This window comes from Idiotropiscis lumnitzeri, chromosome 14, assembly GCF_059441095.1.
Source record: "Idiotropiscis lumnitzeri isolate Australia: NSW breed Sydney's pygmy pipehorse chromosome 14, RoL_Ilum_1.0, whole genome shotgun sequence".
Classification (NCBI taxonomy): domain Eukaryota; kingdom Metazoa; phylum Chordata; class Actinopteri; order Syngnathiformes; family Syngnathidae; genus Idiotropiscis; species Idiotropiscis lumnitzeri.
Genome location: NC_142404.1, coordinates 5,504,649 through 5,526,198, shown reverse-complemented (window position 1 = coordinate 5,526,198; position 21,550 = coordinate 5,504,649). Strand labels below are relative to the sequence as shown.

The window sequence follows — 21,550 nt, the reverse complement described above, 5'->3', positions numbered from 1 at the left end:
ACCTCCAACCTCTGAGTTGGGAGACGACCACTCTATTACTGACCCATGCCACCCCATAAAAGTAAAGACAATCATTATTGAAGTTCTTGTACCAGGAGGACTTGCAGACATTGAGGCAAACTAATAACAGTAAGCTTTACCTGAGCTTCTTCCCGCAGGTCCATCACCTCTTTGAGGGGTGCGCTGGCCAGTTTGAAAGTCTCATCCACCGCCTTAATACCCGTGTTCCTCAACGTGACATATTCGCGCCCGCGCCGGCCCACCCGCCTCACCGACAGGCCCCTGCGGTGGGCCTTGCCGCCCCCTCGCCGGTTGGTGACGGCTACGTGCAGAAAGAGACTAGCGTGGGGTAAGGGCTCCCCCATCAGGCCCAGCAGGGGCACGTTGCGGTAGCCGGACTGAAGGCACTCGAACGCCACGCTGAACTGGCCGATGAAATCGTCTCCAATGTAGTCGTCGTCCAGCACAACGAAACGAAGAAGGGCTAGCTCGGGCATGTTTACCTGGAGATGCAGAAAAAAGACGGTCAGGTCATATGAAGAAAGGCAAACATGTTTTTATGAGTTAATTTACGAGAAGTGAAACTGCAAATTGTGACCAATTGGCAAATATATGTCAGGATGCTTTTAATACATAAAAAAAGATTGTAACACATAACCAATGTACCCAATGCAATACGGGTTTTGCAACTTTAACAGGTTTCACTCTTTAATTAATTGGTTGATAGGGTTCAGTCTTTCTTGAAAAAAATTGGACTGGACTTTTTTTTTTTTGCACTGATTCCAAATCCGCTCTTGTTTTTTCATAATAGTAACAACAATATAATAACAATAATATAATGTGCAAAGGTTTGTTTTTCTGAAATGGCATAGCTATAAATAAATGACATGAAAAAAAGTTTGGAACTGCAAAGTCTTATATGTTTAAAATATATTGTAACACAGCCACCTACTGGAAGTTAAAGGTGAATGTGACGTAAAATGAATAAAAATCATTTCACTGAGGAATTATATGGACACATTCAGCACTTTGCATCTGGAATAGCTTCCACTCTTGAGGGAAGATTACGTTCATCTTTACTTGAATAGGTTCAACGGATGGAACTGAAAAGATTTCTCTGAGGAATTCCACTCAAATTTGGGTCTGAATGATCATCACTTTGGACAGAAGTTTATTTGTCATAATGCAAAATTCCTCAGGAGGGATCAGTGAAAGATTATTGTACGCTGCCTTCTTATTTGGGGTACATGCAGAGAATTGGAACACCAACGGCAAATAATATTTTTGTTTTAACAGATTTTTACACTTCAGGAAGCCGTTCGAGACGTTGCCGGTGTCGGTGTCAGAGGGAATTGTTTACCATTTGTGAGGACATGCACTTGATTTTCCGCATCAAACTCATCCAAGCACGCCGTGTACAGGGAACAGAAAAAATCTATTTAAAATTATAAAAAATTTACCAAGTTTTTTTCTTTTTAGAGTAAGTGCTGACAGTTTGAACTGTGATGCATCATATTACTGTTGTCTATATTGCATCTCTGCGTGTAGCTTTGAAAGGGAGACAAATATGAAAAAGAAAAGCTTCATCGAATGTTCACAGTGAGATCATGTCGTAACAAAACCGTGCCACATGGAGGCTCAAACCGAGTTCCTTGTTATAAGGTGTCACTTGCTGAGCCATCGAGGCGCAGCATCCACTTTAATTACACGCTACAATAAAAGACACGTCCCGCCGCGCCGCACAGGGGCTTGCAATATTAAATTTCCCACATTTCCAGGGAAGTCTTTGCACTAATAAGGTGGCAGGAGAAGCTGCGGAAAAGTCGCAGAAGAGCGAATATGCCGGCAGTGTGACTATTATTGCTTTATGTGGATGAACAAGAGGAAGCAATGCGCGGCGTCTATTAGGAGGCGTAATCGCACACCCAAATACAACTCATTATTTCTAACAACCAACTGTATGTACTATACATCATGTATATTCTATGTACAGTATATCTTTTCCAGGATGGTGGTTGAAATTTGTTCTAGTTTCAAAACAATTTTCCCAATAGGAGAGAGAATGAATTTCTGCTTGGTTTGTCATTTGCGCCCTCGTTATATCTTCACATTTTAAATGAACATTTTTTTAAGGGTATTGGAGTATACTGGGAAATCCAAATATTGAGTTGGACACCTTCAGTGGAGTGAAGTACAACATTGCGCGTCAGGATTGTGGTCTACTGGAAGAGATGCAGCGTAATTAACGTGTCGTTATATCATCCATTGTCCCCACACAGCATGTGTCTTTTAGTATTCCTGAATGGTCTCGGTGAATATATTGCTGTTGCTTCATGTGTGTAAAAGAGGCAGTTGTTTGAAAGTTTACACTAAGACGTTCACATTACTGTATGTGTTGACATAAAGCTGGGGACTTCTGTTAATTGAAAGGAACTTTTGTTCAGAGCCTCTTTTTTTGGAGAACTGTGCAAACAAGAAAGTTTTATTTTCGTTTCCTCATGGTTATCCATCCATCCATCTTCTGTACCGCTTCTCCTCACGAGGGTCGAGGAGAGCGCTGGAGCCTATCCCAGCTATCTTCGGGCAGCAGGCGGGGACACCCTGAACTGGTTGTCAGCCAATCGCAGGGCATCCTCATGGTTATGTTATACAATATTCTAGATTTCTTGAGAGAGAGAGGAGGGTAGAGTTGATAAGGAATACAAAAAAAAGTATGTTTTTTTTATGTTTAAACCATGTGGGCAGGGTAAAAAAAAAGTGTATACCGTGTAATAAGTGTTCACTTATTGCAAATGGGTCTGGAACATATCTATCCTCCTGCAATGTATTGGCAAAGTGCTTTATTTAGTTGTTTCTTAATTGTCATCAAACGGGGCGGCACGGTGGACGACTGGTTAGCACGATGGCCTCACAGTGCAGAGGTCGTGGGTCCGATTCCGGCTCCTGCCTTCCTGTGTGGAGTTTGCATGTTCTCCCCGTGCCTGCGTGGGTTTCCTCCGGGTAATCCGGTTTCCTCCCACATTCCAATAACATGCATGGCAGGTTGATTGAACACTCTAAATTTCCTAGGCCACAATAAATTCCATTTCCACTTCTATGGATAACATTACAATGTTTGCATTTTCTGTGTGTGTGCGTGTGTGTGCGTGTGTGTGTGTGTGCCTTCATGCATGCATTTGTGTCACTAAGACCCTCATGCTGCAAAAGCTGTGAGTGAGGCTGTGAAGTTGTGCAGAGCACCGTGTTTCATGCATGGACAAACCAGACAGACAACCCCAGCAGACTGGGTGTGTGTGCTTGGGCATATGTATGCGTGTGTGCACGTGCACGTGTGTGTACTCAGAGCTCTGTGACATTTAATTCAATGATGTGGCAATGGTGAGTCGCACAGGAAATGGACATAGGCAAATCATCCCACTTGAGGACATTGTTCTTTACTAGAGCAAGCAATAGCAAACAACAAATGCTGCTGTCAGACCAAATGCGAGTTGAACTATTCTCGAGACACGATGACAAATAAAGTCACCGCAGTTCACGCAGAAAGGTGAGAATCCGTCGGGCGGCACGATTGGCGCGTTTGACGGGACGCAAGTGGGAGGCAAGCGCATTTGCTCAAGTTGGTGAATTTGAATTGGAAGACACTCGTCACGTCGCAACAGCCAATCGGAGTTGAGAATGTACTCACTACTTCACATATTCACTGTATGTATGAATTTGAGGATTCAAATACAGTAAGCTAGTCTTCCGTAAATTGGGTTATTAAAAAAAGAAAAAAAAAACAGATGTGCAGATATTTAGTCTTTTATTATGTCATTTTTGTCCTAATCTGGCTAGGATGCCCGCGGCCCTCCTGTTATGCGGCCCCGATGTGCTGCTGATGAAAAATTGTGGCCCACTCATTTAAGTTGCCCATTTTTGTTTTATGATACAGAATCTGGTTAACATATCCTTATATTTAAAATTTGACTATACATATATGTAGGTAAATACATTTTGTTCACAGTTTGTTCCGAGCACAGATAAATTCCAATAGGAAAAATAATATATATAAACCATATGATTATATTATGATTTATTGCAGAGTCACTGATGGGCAGTGGTACATTTTCCTGGGATCAGCTGAGTGTGGACAGTTGTCTGTCTGTGCTTTCTGTTTGTGTGCGCCATGCCACTGATTTGCATCCAGGCCCACCTGTCGCCAAATCCTGATCTCCTGCGACATTGAACACGATAAGAGATAGATAGATGGATGAGTGTTTGTCTATGGTTGGTTGTTTATGCTTTCATCTTAGCATTTCAAAATGGAAGTGCAAGCAGAAAAGCATTTATTGAAGCCGGAATGATTGGACAACACTCAGGAAAGCCATCTGCGGTTGTGTCTTGAGAAATTATCAAGTGGTACCATGGCAACACTTAAATTATGGCAAAGTGTGATTGCAGGTAATTTTCTCTCAAAGAGCAAAACAACAATGAAAAGTCCAAATCCTTTTCACATCTCTCCAATTGGAATTTGGAGCTCGTATCTGAGGTTAAGTAAATTAAATAAAGGTTATGCAGTCATTTATGGTGTGTGTGATTATCAGCATAAGAGTGCATTATAACTTCTATATAGCCAACGAGATCAAGTCCCTGCCAACCGTGTTACTTTCAAAAATCAAACGCTGTTATTAGACCAAACGCACACCAAACAGAGGCAACCATACGCGACGAAAGTGGACCATTCCCCCCCAATTTTTTTTTTTTTTTAATACTTTTTGCCACGCATCAAGCGACTGAGCACTGCACATACACAGTACATTTCATTGAGTACACTTTACTTTAAAAAGACTACATTTGGTCCAAGTTGAAACAGAGTCAAATTCACACTTGGAAGAGAGTAAAATATTCAGACACAAATCTATTCAAAGTAGTGGATTCATTGTAGCCCAATGGATTGAAATCAATCTTTTATTTGATGAGAAATTAAGTTACTCAGCCACATTTTACATGGATGAGAGCCTAATGTACTTTGTGTGAAGAGGTTTTGATTCTGCTCCGGTGGCCGGGGGAGGCAATTGTACTCCAAAATGTTTAAATACAACTCATTTAGTGGGGAAAAAAATGTGACTCTGTAAAAAGTGAGTCTACCAATTTTACTGTGACCTTGTTGATTTTTTTTAAATGTTTGAAATTTGGCAGTGACGTTAACAACGCTCTTTTCTGTGGCGTGTCAAATTATAAGATTTATTTTTACTTTACTGGGACTTTAGGCACTCGACGAAATTTACCGTGTACTACTTATGAGCTGCAATGAAATAACTGCAACCCTGTATTGGGTGACCCGACTTTTAAGGAAGAAGATAATTACTACAAGGAGAGGAAACGGGTGAGAAATAAAGGAGCGTGCGCTGCATTTTTGAGAAGCTTTTTGCAACGATCAATTGCCTCATTCACTGACTACACCCGTTCATTTTGGCAACCGAGGCTCGTCATGCTTTGCTGCGAAGCCACAGGTACATTATAAAATTATAATATAACAAAACACATACACACAAAGCACAGAAAAAATACAACTTCAATCTGGGAGTGCGTATTTTTAGTTGTCACTTCGGCCCTAATCCTGCTTTGGAATTGAGTAAATCTTTTCATTTGATTTCCTTGTACATCAGGAAATCTTTTCATTTGACATTGAGTCATTCAAATAGGGAATTTCATTCAGTGTTGTATTTAGTTAAAGTGTAATTATAATGCTCTATGACACAGGTGTCTAACTCAAGGCCCAGGGGCCAGATCTGGCCCGCGACCTCATTTTATGTGGGCCACGAAGGACAAATCATGTGCATCAACTTCCTGTTTCAAGCACATTTCACTTCACTTTTAACAACATTGAGATATGAGATATTGCCATTTAACTGTCACCAATCCTCCCCCTTTTAAAATAAATCGTTGAACAAACAATTACTTACTGGCTGTCCATCAATTTATTGTGTGGATGAGAAAACATAAGGTGATCATACATTTATTTGGGTTCATAGTCATAACGGCCCTCTGAGGGAAACCAGAACTACAATGTGGCCCGTCCACAATAATGACGACTTCTATGTGGCTTTTGTGATGACTGAAAAGACTTGGGCCAATTGTTATTCTGGAAATAATATTCCTAATAATTTCATCGTTCAAAAAGACTTTAGGCGCCACATTAATAGTACCGTATGAGTTTGAATCATAAGACCTCTATAAAAGCCTCACTTGTTCCGTCTGTTTTTAACGAACCAATGTTCTCGCGTTTTTATTATATTTGTAAAATTTATTCAGATACCGTGCAGAACATTTGATAGCAAGTATCACAAAGTCTTACTTGGAATTCAAAGGTCTCGTCAAAGAGGGGATCATCCTGGTTCTGTAGAGCAGTGCGTGTGCGCTGTTCCGCGCAGTCGGCAGGTACTCCGTGGAGTTCCAGGACCACGTAGGGGTCAATGACCTCTCCCTTGGCACCTGATCCCTGAGGTTTAGGTAGGTTGTGTGCACTAATAACCTGTGTGGCAGAACAGGACATCAGGCGGAAACAGGGAGCTTGTGTATAAGAAAATAACATCTATCAAGCTAAACAAAATTAATCACGGCAATACATGCCACTGAAGACAAACACCTCCCATCAAACACAATAGATGCCTGCCCCTTCTTTTCAGCAAACATGAACAATTAACAGCTGAGCCCATTTGAATTCTCTTACTAACCAAAACAGCAGCACCTACTGAGACTCAGAGGAACTTTGCATGTTTTAAACGGGTTTCCTGCACAGTAATAACGTAAAGTAACTCTTCTGTTATCTGGATATTTAATGGTGATTCACAACGTTGTGTGCACCCATTTTTATGTTCCAGGTAGTTAATTCACTTAATTATTTTGCCTAGAATCCACATTTTATATAGGATTTATCCTCATTAGGGTCAGCAATAAGCGACAGCTTGACAGCCAATCACATCCAGTGAAAAAAACATTTGCACCTACATTCAAAGGCAAAATCCCTTCACTCAAATATATAATGGAAGAAAACCTTAATGCGAAGAGTTTGCGGTGGTACACCAGGCACGCAGCCATGCGTATGAGCGCTGAAATACGACACTTCGTCCCTCATGACAGCAGGCCGCAGGACGTAACCACAGCCTCCGTTTTGAGAGAAGCGGCCCTTGTGAAGGTCCAGCATGGCACCAGGGGTCTGCTGGTTTAAGGCCACCAGCTGAACGCCACCTTTCCAGTATCCCTGCGGGTTGGGGTTACTGGAGTCCAGGCGCACCGAACTGGGCCGCACCCTCGTTAAAGTGCGCTTGGTGAACGTAACGAGGTCTTCCGGACTCTCTGTGGTCAGCCTCCCGGCCTCCCCCTCGCCCAGGGAGCACAGCGTCCAGTAGGGTGTCTCGTTCACAAAGGGAGTGCCGGGAGAGCCGGGACTGTTGGGTGGCGAGTGCTGCTTGTGAACGGCTCGTTGGGCGTAAAAGTAGCGGCTGTCAGTCCGAGCGATGGCCACCAGGTCGGAGAGTTCTTTGCGTAGGCGGAGTTTCCTCGGTTGTGAGGGTGGAGGTACGACCAAGACCACACCAAGATCCTCCTCACCAGGAATGGTCATCCGCCGCCCAGCCAGGGGACCCCCTCCTCCGATCTCCTCTTCCTCCTCAGACACTTCGCCATCAGATCCTTCATGATCTGGAGGGAGCTTCTTGCCCACTATAAGGACACGCCCCTTCAGCTGCTCAGGGGATGGTAAGGTGGTGGCTCGACCCCCCAGGCTGACTGGGAGTGATTCCGGTGTGTAAAGTCGTGAGCCAAGTGCTTTCTTCAGATGCTGAGCCATCGTGCGCTGCTGGGCAGGTGAGCAGCGTAGGCACAAGTACACCAGCAGTGGGTACCGCGAGGTCAGGAAGGCGTACTTGTTGACCACCTCGAAAGCGGAGCGGATGGTGACGGGGGCGTGGTGGTGGTAATGCTGATGATGGTGGCAAGGGATGTCTGAACCATAGTCAACCCCGAGTAGAGGCTCCCCCTCTGGGCCGTCAGTTACGCCGAGCTCCAGGCACCGGCAGCCAGACTGAAGGGCTTTGATCAGCCCGCCAAGGTCAGCTCTGCCATGGACCTGATCATCCAAAAGGTAGGACCGGTACGACGTACTGAGGAAACAATGCGCAAAATTGGTGAATAACTCTGGTCAACACATTTTTACTGTTATGTTAATCAGAGATGCAAGTAAACTATTATTTTCTTTGTGGGAAATGCAGGAAAGCTAATTTCCCCCATTAGTTTAATTGTCCAACTTAGTTACTTGTTACTTGGACAGCAAATAATTTTTGGGGCTGTGAACTAGGGCTGCTTGATTATGGAAAAAAATATTAATCCTGAGTATTTTAGTAATAATTAAAATCAAGATTATTCAAACGATTGTTTTTAATTATTTTTTTTGTACAAAACAGAAAAATGTTTAAAATAGGGATGTCAAAATTAAAGCGTTAACTCAAGATAAATTTTTTTAATTGAATATTTTAATTCAGATAACTCAGTTTTATTTATTTAAAAAATAATTTGCATACTTAGCAAAGCCAAATTCAAATACTGTACCATATTAGCTGTACATCAACTCAGAACTAAACACCTTGCTCAATTTACCACGGGTCCTTGCAAACCAGCACTGCTTGAGTGTGGTGTTTGTGGGAACAACTAAATATACTGTTGAAGTTTTTAGAATTATTTTTAAGAAAATTCTCTGTAAAGATGACTGTGCTTAGATTGTATTCAAGCATTCAAGAAAGCTATTAGGACAGTCTTTGAATAAAAAATAATTCATATTTGGTTATTTTACATTAATTTCAAGATATTATTAAAGTAAATATCTGATACAAGCTTCACAAAAAATAGTAGCTGAAAAATTTGGTTGAGCACAATTAATTACGGATTTTTTGGGGGGTGATTAATTAGTTAAAAACTTTAATTAAAAGCACTAGTTTAACAGTAAACAATAGAAACACAAATAAAATTGTTTGAAACACTATAATTATGCAAGCTCCTTTTGGACCAAAAAACATTTATAAAACCAGTTATTTCAAAATTAAAAAAAAAAAGGTGCAAATGTATAAATTCGAGTATGGTTTCCATGGATAAAATAACATGCATTGGTGTTTACTTGCTACACTTATAAAGTGTCATAAAACTGTTGTTACATTTAAATAAATATTTTCAATAGAACACAAATTTTGAACTCAAGTGTACTCACTATTTTATTAGATGAGTCTTATTTTAACATATATGACATATTTATGGTATATGGCCATTTTGTAGTAGTCAATCCTCGAGCCTCTCGCTAGAATGTTAAAATGTTTTTTTTTTAACTGTGTGACGCATTGTGTACCTTATGTAGTAGTGTGACAGTGGCATGTTCATGTCCTGGCACACCCCCTCGTGCTCAGGGTCCAGCAGCTGGCACTCTGGAGACTGCAGATAGCGAGCGAAGCCGTCCAGCCCCAGCAGCCCCCTCTCCTTGCCCTGTGCTGAGGGCTCATAGCGCCTCAGGAGCTCCAGGCAGCCCTCGGTTGTGGCCAAGGACAGACCCTGCTCCGTCTCCAGGAAGAGGCGCAGGTCCTGAGGGTCCAGACACTCACGGTCCTTGGCCAGCTGCACCATCAGGAAGTAGACGTCAGGCCGGGTGCACAGCTCGCAGTAGGCCTCCTGGAACTCCTCGCGCGTCACGTGAGAGGTCAACTTCTCCTTGCTACGCTGGATCTCCTTGAAGCGCAGACGGACCTGGAAGTGCGAATCGAAAGCTGATGAGAGTCCCATCAGTGAGATGAATGTAACAAACTTGACGAAACTCTTGACTCATCCATTCCATGAAGTTGGTCGATCTGATTAAGCGTTCGTTATTTTGTTTCGCAGAGGAAATGGAAATGACCTAGTTACATGGCGCCGCAATAATATCGTCCCTATTACTCATCCTTTGTCCTGCTCACCCTCACTCTTTAATCTTGCTTCTATTCTTTAACATTCTTTATTATTACGTGCTCCTTGGGGGGGTAAAAAAAAAAGTCTGCCTTTCTGACATCAGAGGACACAAATGGATGAATCAGCCAGAGAGACACTGCCAATAATGAAAAACCAGTAAATGAGGCAAAGACTTTTTCCTTTTCCCTCACCAAGGCAAATTCTTCTTTACTTCTTCACTCTATAAGATTAGCATCTTCCCTCAAGCTAATGTTAAAAGATGACCGCTTCCCGAAGGAAATTACGTAATATTTGCAAACAAAATGGGCATTTTGACCTTGTTTGATTTTATAGAAGGGAATGGTTCAATCATCCCGCCTACTGCCCGAAGATAGCTGGGTTAGGCTCCAGCACGAACGTGACCCTAGTGAGGGGAAGCGACTCAGATAATGGATGGATGGATCAACTTTTTTCACTATAGGACTGACAGGCAAAGTGCCCATCACCGCAAATAAATATGATAAAGAGATGTGGAAGATGCCTCTTCATGGTTTGAATGTGTGGAAAAAATGCAATGCAGCAAAGGTGTGGAAGAAGCAGAATTGCACATGATATTTGATATTTGGGTGTAATCTCCTACCTGAAAAAGAATAAAGGGTTCAATTAGTAGGGATGAATAGAAATAGGATTATATAGAATAATAAACAGTTTTTAAATCAATGAATAATCATTTTCAATTATCATGATTTCAATATGAATCAAAAATAATGATGATTATTATTTTTCTATTATCGGCCAGCCCAAATACTTAATAGCCTCTTTCACATAGACATCCTGCAAAGCAGGCACATCAAAAACGGGGACCTTTGCTCTCGAGAGAGAACTTCGCCAAGCAGGATGTTGCATAACTGTTTCACACAACGGCACGGTATGTCTTAACCACTGTTCAAGACTGACATTTTTTCTGACAGTAGCACAAATGGCTTACAACAGTCACTCGCCACGCCAGGCTGCTCTCGTCCCACCGCTGTTGTTCCATAAAACATGGGACAGTTTTATATGTGCACCACTGGTATCAATATTTGATATCTGAGAAGTAAAGGCTCGATCGGAAAAAGAAAAACTGCAGCGCCTTCGAGATTCCGGATGAAAAAATATATTCCTAAAGATCATAGTTCAGATCTAAAAAGCACTGATGCAGAAACAAGTTCATGGCGCTAGTGGAAGATCAGAGCACTTACATTCAGCACTATCATAGAATTCCAGCATTTTCTTTGTGTGTGTGTGTGCGTGTGTAAATAAGAGTTTTGCAGTGTACAGGAAAGTCCAAATTTAGATTAGCAAATTTTCAGTGTCGTACCTCGTTTTCCCTTCCTGAGGTCCGACAGCTAACACAATATTTTGCCTGTGACAACTGTTCTATGCTTTTTTTTTTACATTTTTAATTACATTTATGCTAATTTGCCTTAGCCTGCTCCCCATTCCGCTTCATATGTTAAACTAGCAGACTGCCATTAGGCATAACTTAATGTTTTTTTTATGAACATGTTGGTGTTTAAATATACAATGTTTACTTCTTTTTTGTTTTATGCATCCATTTTAAAGGAAACAAACTGGGAGTAACATTATACAACTTGAAGCAAGCACACAGTTTCCGTTTAAAATTGAACACGGTCCCCATATATCACGTAATTTAACCTATTGCAGGTGGCTCTGAAGTGTATCCTCCGCGATGAACATTGTTATGATTTACTGTGATGTATTAACCAACATTATATGAGTCAATAAATTTAAAAGACAATTACACAGCTTCCCCATGCTTTTTATGTCATGGCAAATGCAATAGTCGCACCTTGGCCTCCTTGATGCCCGGACAAAGTTTAACAATAGTCGAGACCGCCACGTCTTCGGACACGATGCCATAACCATCTTCATCCACTTGAGCAAACTCGGTTGCCAGCCACTCGGTCCTCATCTTGCTGCCCAGACTGCCCTCCATCGTTCCTCCTTCTCCCAGACCGCCACCTCCTCCGAGGCCACCGCCAACGATCGAGGGGTGCGCCAACAGGTAGCGGAGGCCCGTTACCCAGATATTGGCGACATCCGCAGAGAGTGCCACCAAATCTAGAGACTGTAAAGATGAAATAGTTTGGGTTTAAAAAAAAAAAAGTTACTGATCAATAAAATACAGTGGTCAATCCTGATTGTGGTTTTTCTTTACGATCCAATAGATTTGTAATAATTTGACCCAGAGTCCAAATTGTTCCTATTTTAAACCCTTTATTAATGGTACAGGCAATGTTTTAATGAACATTTTAACATTCCTAACCATCATACAAGTGATGTGATCAATTTGAACCTTTGTATATTTGAAGTTCAGCATTTGCCAATTTACCTGTTTGTAGATTTTTGAGTGGGTAATCTATTTTCCAACTTTTCGTCAAAATTCACAGTTTTTCATATTGATATCGCAAGGATAAAAAGCATTCATATGACATTTGACAGAAGTTACCACCATAACTTACCATTTCATTGCTTTCAATTTATGGTCTAAAAGTATATATATAAATATCTACTCCAATAAATTAAAGGTGTCAAAAATAATCGGTTGTCAAACTAATCGACAGCTATCTTAATAATTGAGTACCGTATTTTCCAGGTCAGAGGGCGCTCTTTATAGTCCCAAATCCTCCCCAAAACAAATGAGGCGCCTTGTAAAACGACACGCCCATTATATGAACTAAGCATCACTCACGACCATCAACCCTTTTACTCATTGGGCTGTACAGAGTGCAAAAAGCCCAAAGCACAACAGCACATCTCTCTAAACAGCCATGCACATCTCTCTCAACAGCCATGTGATTGGCTGAGTCTGAGTGGCTCCCAAGAAGCCATTGCTGTAATTGGCTAAGGCTGAGTGGCTCCCAAGAAGCCATTGCTATAATCTTTTTGTGTTATTTTTATTTCTTTTGGGTATATAGATGGCATGAGAGATACATGTTTTGTGTTAATCCTATTTCTTTGTTTCATTGTTTGCTTGCATGCTGAGTTTTTTTTTGGTTTTGATTTGAAACCGTGACTCTAAGGAGTGTGGTGACCAATGCAGTCCCTCCCCTGACATAGTCTAGTAGACTATTGCCAAGACACCTATTATTGGTTAGAGTCATTGTCATTGTTATTGGCAGTGATTCCTAATAGTTTCATGACATCTACCATCGAGACGGGGTGATAGCTCTGGCAACAATCCCTTAGGGAATTGAGTCCTGGTGAGCTGGCATCAGCTAGCACGAGCCAGCTGTGAGCGCGCAGCTGAGCTAGCGCCTTGTAGTGCGGCGCGCCTAGTATATGCATTAAATAGGGAAATAGCACCCTCAACTGGTGTTGCGCCTTTTGATGCAGCGCATCTTATGGCTGTAAAAATACGGTAATTGTTTCGAGAGGGGCTAAGCTGGGTACTCATTTTCGAAGAGGATCCGTCATGGATATTACATTTTTGCCGAGTATGAGCATGAAACACAGCTTGTCATTATCCGTACTGCTGCTGAAAGAAAGTCCTCAATGGGTAACTACTTTTGTGTTCACTGTTCACGCGCTGTGATCGGCCAGACACTCACAGCAACCACGCCTCCCGAGGCAGAATTGCTGTTGCAAGAAGAGCCGTGTCTCACCCTTTCACACACAGACAGTGACTGATGATCTCTCTGTGCTGGCTTGGCTTGACTCTGGCTCACGTTGCTCCAATCAGTACTCAGTTTTCCTCAGCTGGCCCCTATTTCGGTTTGTGTGTTATTTAAAGTCCGTTGGGAAACTTGTTTCATAACGTAAGACGCTTAGAACAAGATGGCGCGGTAAACAGCTCGTGTTGCATTGGTCACTGCCTGTCCATTTCATTTATTTATTTATTTTTTTCGGCTGCTTGCTTTAAAATTGGCTGATTAAATTTGAGCTTTTTCAAATGTTGATTGGTATTTTTTTTAGGCTAAACAACACCAGATCAATACCAATATTTGGTTAACAAACACAAATTCAACAAAATGGTTTTGTAATACACTCGAATTCAAAGTAAAATTGAATAAATTGATTCCATAAATTGATAGAAATACTAAACAGAAAAATTGATTGTAAAACTATTTCAGAAATACTTCAAAACCGTTGATTGACTGCAACACTTTCCAATTTCCGTGTAAAGTCAGGGTACGCTGGCGCCTTGAAAAATAACTTGTTAACCAACAGTGGTCATCGAGAAATTTAGGGCACAACAGCTTGTCCAAAATTACATTCTTCAACTTTTGTGGCATCCAAACCTTCAAGTGACCGCTCTCCATGTCCAGTCTTACCTGGTAGTCCTCCCCATGTATGATAGAGAACGCGGCCTCCTCAGCCAGTTGATCAGAGAGGGGGCCGTTATGCAGGAAGGTCTCGGTGCTCTTGCCGGTTCGCACCTCTCGGATGCAGGACACGTCCAGGCGGGCCCGGTCCCCGTCCTTCTTGGACGGCTCCCAGCGCAAGCAGCTCAGGTCGGCCTCCAGCGTGTAGAAGCGACAGTAGATCCTGGAGTTGGGGCGCACCTTCTTTAGCTCACATCCGCCCTGCATGAAGGCCAGGCAGTCGGCTGCGCTGTTGACCTGCGGCGGAAAACCAATGTTGTGTTTAACTGGGAACATTTCTAGATATTTTCTGGTAGGTTTCCAGTAAATTTGCATGGAAAGTTAAGATGTGAAATTTTAACTCACTGTAAAGCTTATGCCCTAAGTGAACAGTATTAGTAATTGCAGATGTGTTTGTGTGATATGTTTATGTAAGAATTAATACACACCAATTTGAAGAAGCTCTTTAAACCAAACTTTATTTGTACGTATACGTGTGCCGAGGACTAAGCGGAGCCTCAGAGCAGATTGTGCCTTTTCAGTTGCCAGTCCTTCCCTCTGGAAGGACCTTCCATTAAATGTTAGGAAAGACACTTTTTTATCTCTTGATTAGCTTTCGAACAAACATGAGACATTGTTCTGCTGTTTTCTGGTGTCTACTGTATATGGGTTAGCATTGTTAATTTTTTATTTTATTTTGTTTTTATTTAGTGTATTATATGGTCATAGCTTTCGTGCAGCCCTGTGTGCTCCCAAGCCGGTGATGGAATGCAGGAGTGAACCCCCAGTGGGTTTGAACACCAGTGACATAAGTAAAAAAGTTTAGAACGATATTTTTATATAATATAATAATAATAATGAAAAAAATCATGAATAATTACAAAGATGTGTATGCATGTATGTATTTGTTATGTGTGTATTTATTATTTATAATATATTATATACATACATATGATATTTTATAACCAGGGCCGTGTTCTCATTCTGCAACGTGCTCTCCTTTTAGTCTTACTCTGCACTGTTGCATACTCTTGGTCGGCTGAAGCCAAAAACGTTTGCCCCACCGTTTTGCAGGTTTCCACCAAGAGCATGATAGGGAAAATTTGCATTGTGGGAAAAGAATGCGTAAGAATCTTGACCCTGCAAAATTCAGTATTCGTAAAAGCTCAGTCTTAAAATAGGCTGAGATTAAAAACTCAAATTTGTTTTAAAACGTGAGCAGGTCTCAGAGGGTAGTCTTCCAAGGGACTTTTCTAAATCTTGTCAGTCGTCAGATGGCAAGAAAGCATAATAATAATAAATAAAATAATAACACGTCTTCCCAGTCAGGTAAGTGTGGTTGATATATTTAATATGTTTAAATGTCTCTTTTTTTGTGTGTTTTTGCTATTTGGTCCTAAATGAGGTGCTGTGACAGGTGATAATCTTCATTATCTTACAATGAGGCTTGCTGCCTCGACTCCTGGCTTATACTCACGAGATTTTGAAAACAATACATTATCTTTCAAAGAGGGAGTGTCGTTAGTCAGTCAACGCACGTTCATTTCCAACAAATCACACACCGAGTATATGGGTGTATAGCTGACGGAAGTACAAAAAGTGCACACTTTTGCCTGCTAGCTTGTCTCTCCAGTCTCTATAAGGACTGTGTCCAACAGTCCTTACCATGTGACATGCGTAAAACTTGCCAGCCCAAGGAATGCAAACACGGAAATCTGTGTGGGAGTGTGTGTGTATGCGAGTGCACTGAACCTCCTGCCACCCCAGGAAAAGCTTCCTAGAAGCGCCACTTTTCCCCATTGAAGCACTCAACTACGTCTCGCGATATCTTCTTGTTGTTCTGTAACGTACCTTCTTCTCTGAAGGCATGCTGCTGAATGACACAGTCTTCTTTCGGCCTCCGCCCACCTTCTGCACCGAAGGATCCTGGGAAAACAAAAACCTTGATGGTCAAAATGTGTGTGCGTATGTAAGAAATACAGTACACAATGAAGACAAAAGTCCAGTTTAGAGTAATTTCAGTTTGGTTCAAAACTCTATTTTTACGTCACTATCGTCAAAAATAAAATGACCACATCACCAATTGCATCAATTAGATGTTTATAATATTTTTTCAATTATTTTTCAGTGGGTAACCTCTTTTAAAACCAAGTCAGTGAAGAGCAACCTTTTGTATTAACAACACATTTTTACGCTTGTCTGAATGTTCTTGTGAAATAAGACAACACAACGCCAGTCACAGACAAAAACGTTGCTTTGTTCACACATCGCCGCTCTGGCTGAGGATTCCAATCAAGCCAAGAGAAATGGGAACAGAAGGAGGAAGGAGAAACATACAGTAACAAAACCATTAACATTCTAAAAATCAGCAGTTAATCATCTACTTGGTACATGACCAGTAGTCATTGACTATGGCAGGACTGTTAATCACTAAAATTAAATTTGACCTGAATGGTTAATATGGCACAAATTATTTTCATTTCTATGATTTCTTCCCGACCAGCATTTGACTTCCTGTCCCGCTCACATAATAATGACAAACAGATCACACATCAGGAAAAACAGTCATTGTGTGGAAAATGAACAAAGAGGGGCGGAGCTTAGTTTTGACCAGGCAGGAAGTACAGTTTTCTTTTCATCTATTAATACAGCAGCCGTGCCGAATGATGACGATTGGCAAAGTGCATGTTTGTTTAGGCTTTCACTCGGTAATCCCAGTTTCTAAATTTAGTCTTTTGTTTCGCCTCAAACTTCTTTTCACATACACATCCTTATTTAGTTGCTGGCTGGATGATGATAGATTTGACACCGGAATCTTTATTTTCCTCCTTCTGGAAACAAGAATGTGACCTTTTCAAAGACAACCCTCACTGTGCAAGTAATTTACAGTACATATACGTTAAAATGTCGATGCAGATGACACTGGAAGGTAAATTGCAAATCATGATAATTATGGCCAGAGCTAGGCATTCCGGCAGACTGACCGGTCCATCAGTTCGTCACTGACGGACGCCCATTTACCTGAGGAGTGATGAAAATGGGTCACTTTTAAAGAATGATGGCATAAGCACTGACTGAGGATTTTCTTCACTAACCAAGTTAAGTACAGACAGACTGATGTCACCGACGGATGCCCGTTTTGCCGTGTTTTTATTTTTTGGGTGTTGTGGAGGGACGGACTGACGGACCAATTGATGGAGCGTTGGAACTCTGACAGATTGACTGCCGGTCTGACTGACCAAGTGGTGATTACAATTCGGTGCGGTTTGAAAAAATTATGGCTTGACAAATGACAGACCGGCAAAATTAGATAAAATGCTCATCTGATTATCGTCCGACATTATGCAAAGAGTTTATAATGAAATGAGGAATGGCAGAATTCATTTCAATTCTTAAGGAGGCATATGAAAGAATACAATGCAATACAAATGTATTGATATAGCGCATTACAGAACAGTTGGAGCTGCAACAAAGCACTTTCCATATGGTCTCATATAAATTAGCAGTAAATTAGAACACAAATTAAAGCACAAATAGAGTAGATACCAGAAGAACAGCAGAACAGCGACAGTCTCATGATGAGTCAAAAGCTAAAGAATAAAAATGGGGCTTCAAATGAGGCGGCTTGCCTAACACTTAATTGAAGGTCATTCCATAGAGAAGGACTGGCAACAGAAAAGGTGCGATCCCCCCTGAGTTTCCGCCTACTGAGAGGATTAAAATGATCATAACTGTCAATTGGCGGAGCAAAAATATGTATTTATGAAAATCAGTTACAAATATTCTTTTATTTCATGACAACAATGCCAGTTATTTAAATGAGTCGTTACCTACGGGTACCAAGTCCCAGCACTCTTCAATTTTAGCCTCCAACATACAAGGACTTTTTACGGCGTACTGGGACTTCACATCGAGCCCACAGTACCATCTCTTGTTCCATTTCTTTCTTGCGTTTTATGATAATCATACTCCTATGGCTCAATTACATGAATCAGTGTGCACTGGTAGGTGTCACACGCTCTTCCCGCGTGCAGCGGTCTTGCAAGTCCAGTGTGTGGCAGACAGAGGACGTGAAGAGGAATGGAGATTGTGAAGATAAGGCGATTGAGAAATTCACTTTAATGCCCGTTCTTGTTTTTGGTGACACATGTGCTCCGCTGCCATTAATGCACGCACAGTCCACATGTTTTTGTGCACTCTGAATACTCCATCCATTGTGTTAACCAAATGGCAAATTTGGAGTTTCCGAATGGTCAGAGTGAACCAGTGCTCGTTTCCAAACGCGTCCACAATAGAACGAGTTGAAACGTAATGACAAAGGGAGCATCCTAGACTCACTTATTGACTAATCACTGCGTTTTTTCTCACTTTTAAGACGGATTTTCACTACAGGTTTCCAGTGACAACATTTACATTTTATGGTCCCAAGCGGCACAATCCAAATTTTGGCCACATGCTTTGGCAGTGTAAATAGGAGAAGAAAAAAAAACATGAAATGGCATTTAATACCGTCACAGATGGGAATTAGGCTTGTTTCAAATGTGCATAAAACTCTGATCGCTGCAAGTGCAGCAAAACAAACAGATCGGAAACCACAGTGATCGACAGCCCCCCATAAATGTGTATAATTGCCTTTGATGCTGCAGGACAAAACTATCATTGTCTAAGTTAAACTTCTCTGACCCTATTTTGGTAGACTGGCGCCCGTGTGTTTGTTATAAAAACGGATGTAACTTAATTTATGTTTTTAACTCCAGCGCACCGCGCAATTTGTTGTCAATAAGTGAGCAGAATTTTAGACTGGCAGAGAGGTGGTCTATTTTGCAGCGCAGGCGGTCTCACGCAATTTTAGTGCATTTCATTGAGCGCGCGGAGTCAAATTTGGCTCTCTGCGGACGTGCATGGTGGACCTTGTGGTATTTCATTCCGAAATAGGACACCACCTCTGAATCAGTGTCGAAATCAATTCATAGAACGGATTATAATTATTGTGAGCTTGAAAATATTTTAATAGCACCTCCGTCACCATTGGGTGGGTTGGGTTACGCACGGACGGGAAGTGGAAGGCAGTCCCCAATTGCACATCACACACATCATCCGAAAGAGTAAATGTTGCAGTTTATGTGCCAATGTCATGCACAAATAGTGTACTTGAGTGTGCGCGCGTTACCACCCTGATTCTAATGCAAATGAGTGATCCTGCATGGATTGGCCGAGAAAACACAATGTTCTGTCCTACAATGGCGCACAAAGGCACAAACGCCCCATTACGCCCATTTTGAGGTCCAACAAAACGGCCAAAGAAAGAAAATTCCACCCATGCACACAGACTGTGCTTTGCACTAGACTTGCACCCGGAATCAGAATAAAGCCCTTCAACCGCACTTCAACATAGTTCCTTGAAGCCAAAACACTACAAGATGGCACCAAGAAAAATCTTTCAATCCTTTAGCATGAGCACACTGCATTTCTGATGGGCAAAATTGTCAGCATATGCCAATTCCATAAGCATGCATGTGTGCGTGTGTGTGTGGGGGAGATGAGTCAGGAAAGACCATCACGCTAGGTCATGAATTTAAAAATAGTTTGATAAACACACCCTGCTCACATGTCAGCTCCCTGCACTTACAATCACCCTCCACCGAGACATTGATTGACAGCTCCATCGCAGCATGGCGGGCAAACGTCAGTGCTTTGACAACCTTCATCAGCGATGCGGTGAGGAGGTGTCAGCCAGGGGACCCGCTAATAACCGCTCGCAGGTTCTTCTTCCTGTATTGTCGGCTAGCCTATGATGCAATACCAGACTGTCAGAGAGGCATCAGTTGAGCAAGATGTATTATTCTGGTGGTAGTTTGGAGTGGCATACAACTGAACTGCTTCATTCTGAGAACTTATCCTAACAACGCATCATAAGTATGTGTGCAGGCCTGTTGTGAAACGGAATAAATTATGCATGCCTGTAATAGTTAGCTTGTATCTAAGGTGTGTGTGTGAAGAGGTGGGTCACAAACAGACCTACATACCAAGGTAACCTGACATTATCATCAATAATGTAATGCAAGGGAAGCCAATGAGGGAAATCTGAGAGCTGAAAAAAAAATCTGCTTTAGGACATTTGTGTTACTGGCATGCGCTATAAACTGTAATTGCTCATGCATCGATGAGACTGATGTTCTGATTAAGAGGTAACAAGCATGGTTTTAGCAGAGTCCACATGCTAGTTAAAATCACAGTTACCGTATGTTCTCAATGGGTGCAGTAAAGGAACAAGATTTTTTTATTTCAATCTCTTTAATGTAAACAGGAACTGAATTAAAGGGACACTTGATAAGGGACACTTGATTAGGCTGCACTTTGGCAGTTATGTAATAGGTGTGCATGTAAAAATGACACCAGTACTAAAATTCACCCTGCTAAACGATTTTGCAGAGATTTAAGGGCTTTTTGTCACTCTCCCTTTTGGAGCATGGCTGGTTATTTTTTTCACCTCAGCTGTAGGAGGCAAGCATGGCAAATATTGTGTGGTTTGTCACGTTGTGTTGTCTGAAACGGTGACCAATCGCCACCAAAATTCAAAGGCATATTTCTTCTCTTGTCCACTTCAACCTGTAAGAATATAAAAGCGTACTGCAAAATATCCATCAATCCATTATCTGAACCGCTTTTTCTCATGAGGGTTGCAAGCATGCAGTAGGCGTGTAGATCCCCAGCTGGATGGCAGCCAATCGCAGAGAACCCTGGTGGCAAATGGTTGCAGTTTTTTTAAGCGATGCTAAAGTTTTGTTAAGTCTCACAAGGCAGCCAGCGGCTAACAGCAGCCGCAGAGGTGGTGTTAAATGCCACAACGCTGCTCAAGGCAGCAAATAGGTTACAGAAACAAGGTTAGCATCACAAAAGCAGCTTCTTTATGCCCAGACATGCGTCTCTTTACATTCGCGTCCGCCACCGCTTGCAGCAGTCAGCGTCGCGATGTATGTGGTCGTCACTGTCAAATGAACACCTCATCGACCAAAGTTGGACTTTGAAAAATCCAGCACGCCAGCGCACTACCCTAGTAACGATATGCAGTGGACAAAATAGATGGATGGACAGACTTGCAAAAATTCAGAGCACCATAGCACCAGCGAGGAGGCCGACTCCACAGCCAACTGTGGCCGCACTGGGCGCGTCGTTTTCTGAGTGGTGTAGGCATAGCCCGGAGTGGCCTTGGTGGATAAAAAAAAAAGTAAGTCAAG

General features: G+C 41.9%; 1 protein-coding gene across 1 annotated transcript in view; it reads right to left on the bottom strand.

The window, feature by feature from the left end:
* Positions 1-21,550, bottom strand: part of plcl1 (phospholipase C like 1) — a 79,860-nt gene that overhangs the window by 6,200 nt on the left and 52,110 nt on the right. The window contains exons 2-8 of the mRNA XM_088314990.1: positions 16,164-16,238; positions 14,283-14,570; positions 11,798-12,076; positions 9,377-9,768; positions 7,037-8,144; positions 6,338-6,514; positions 141-503 (exon numbers count right to left, since the gene is read on the bottom strand). Of these exons, the coding sequence (XP_088171116.1) occupies positions 141-503; positions 6,338-6,514; positions 7,037-8,144; positions 9,377-9,768; positions 11,798-12,076; positions 14,283-14,570; positions 16,164-16,238 (2,682 nt within the window). The remainder of the gene's footprint in view (positions 1-140; positions 504-6,337; positions 6,515-7,036; positions 8,145-9,376; positions 9,769-11,797; positions 12,077-14,282; positions 14,571-16,163; positions 16,239-21,550) is intronic.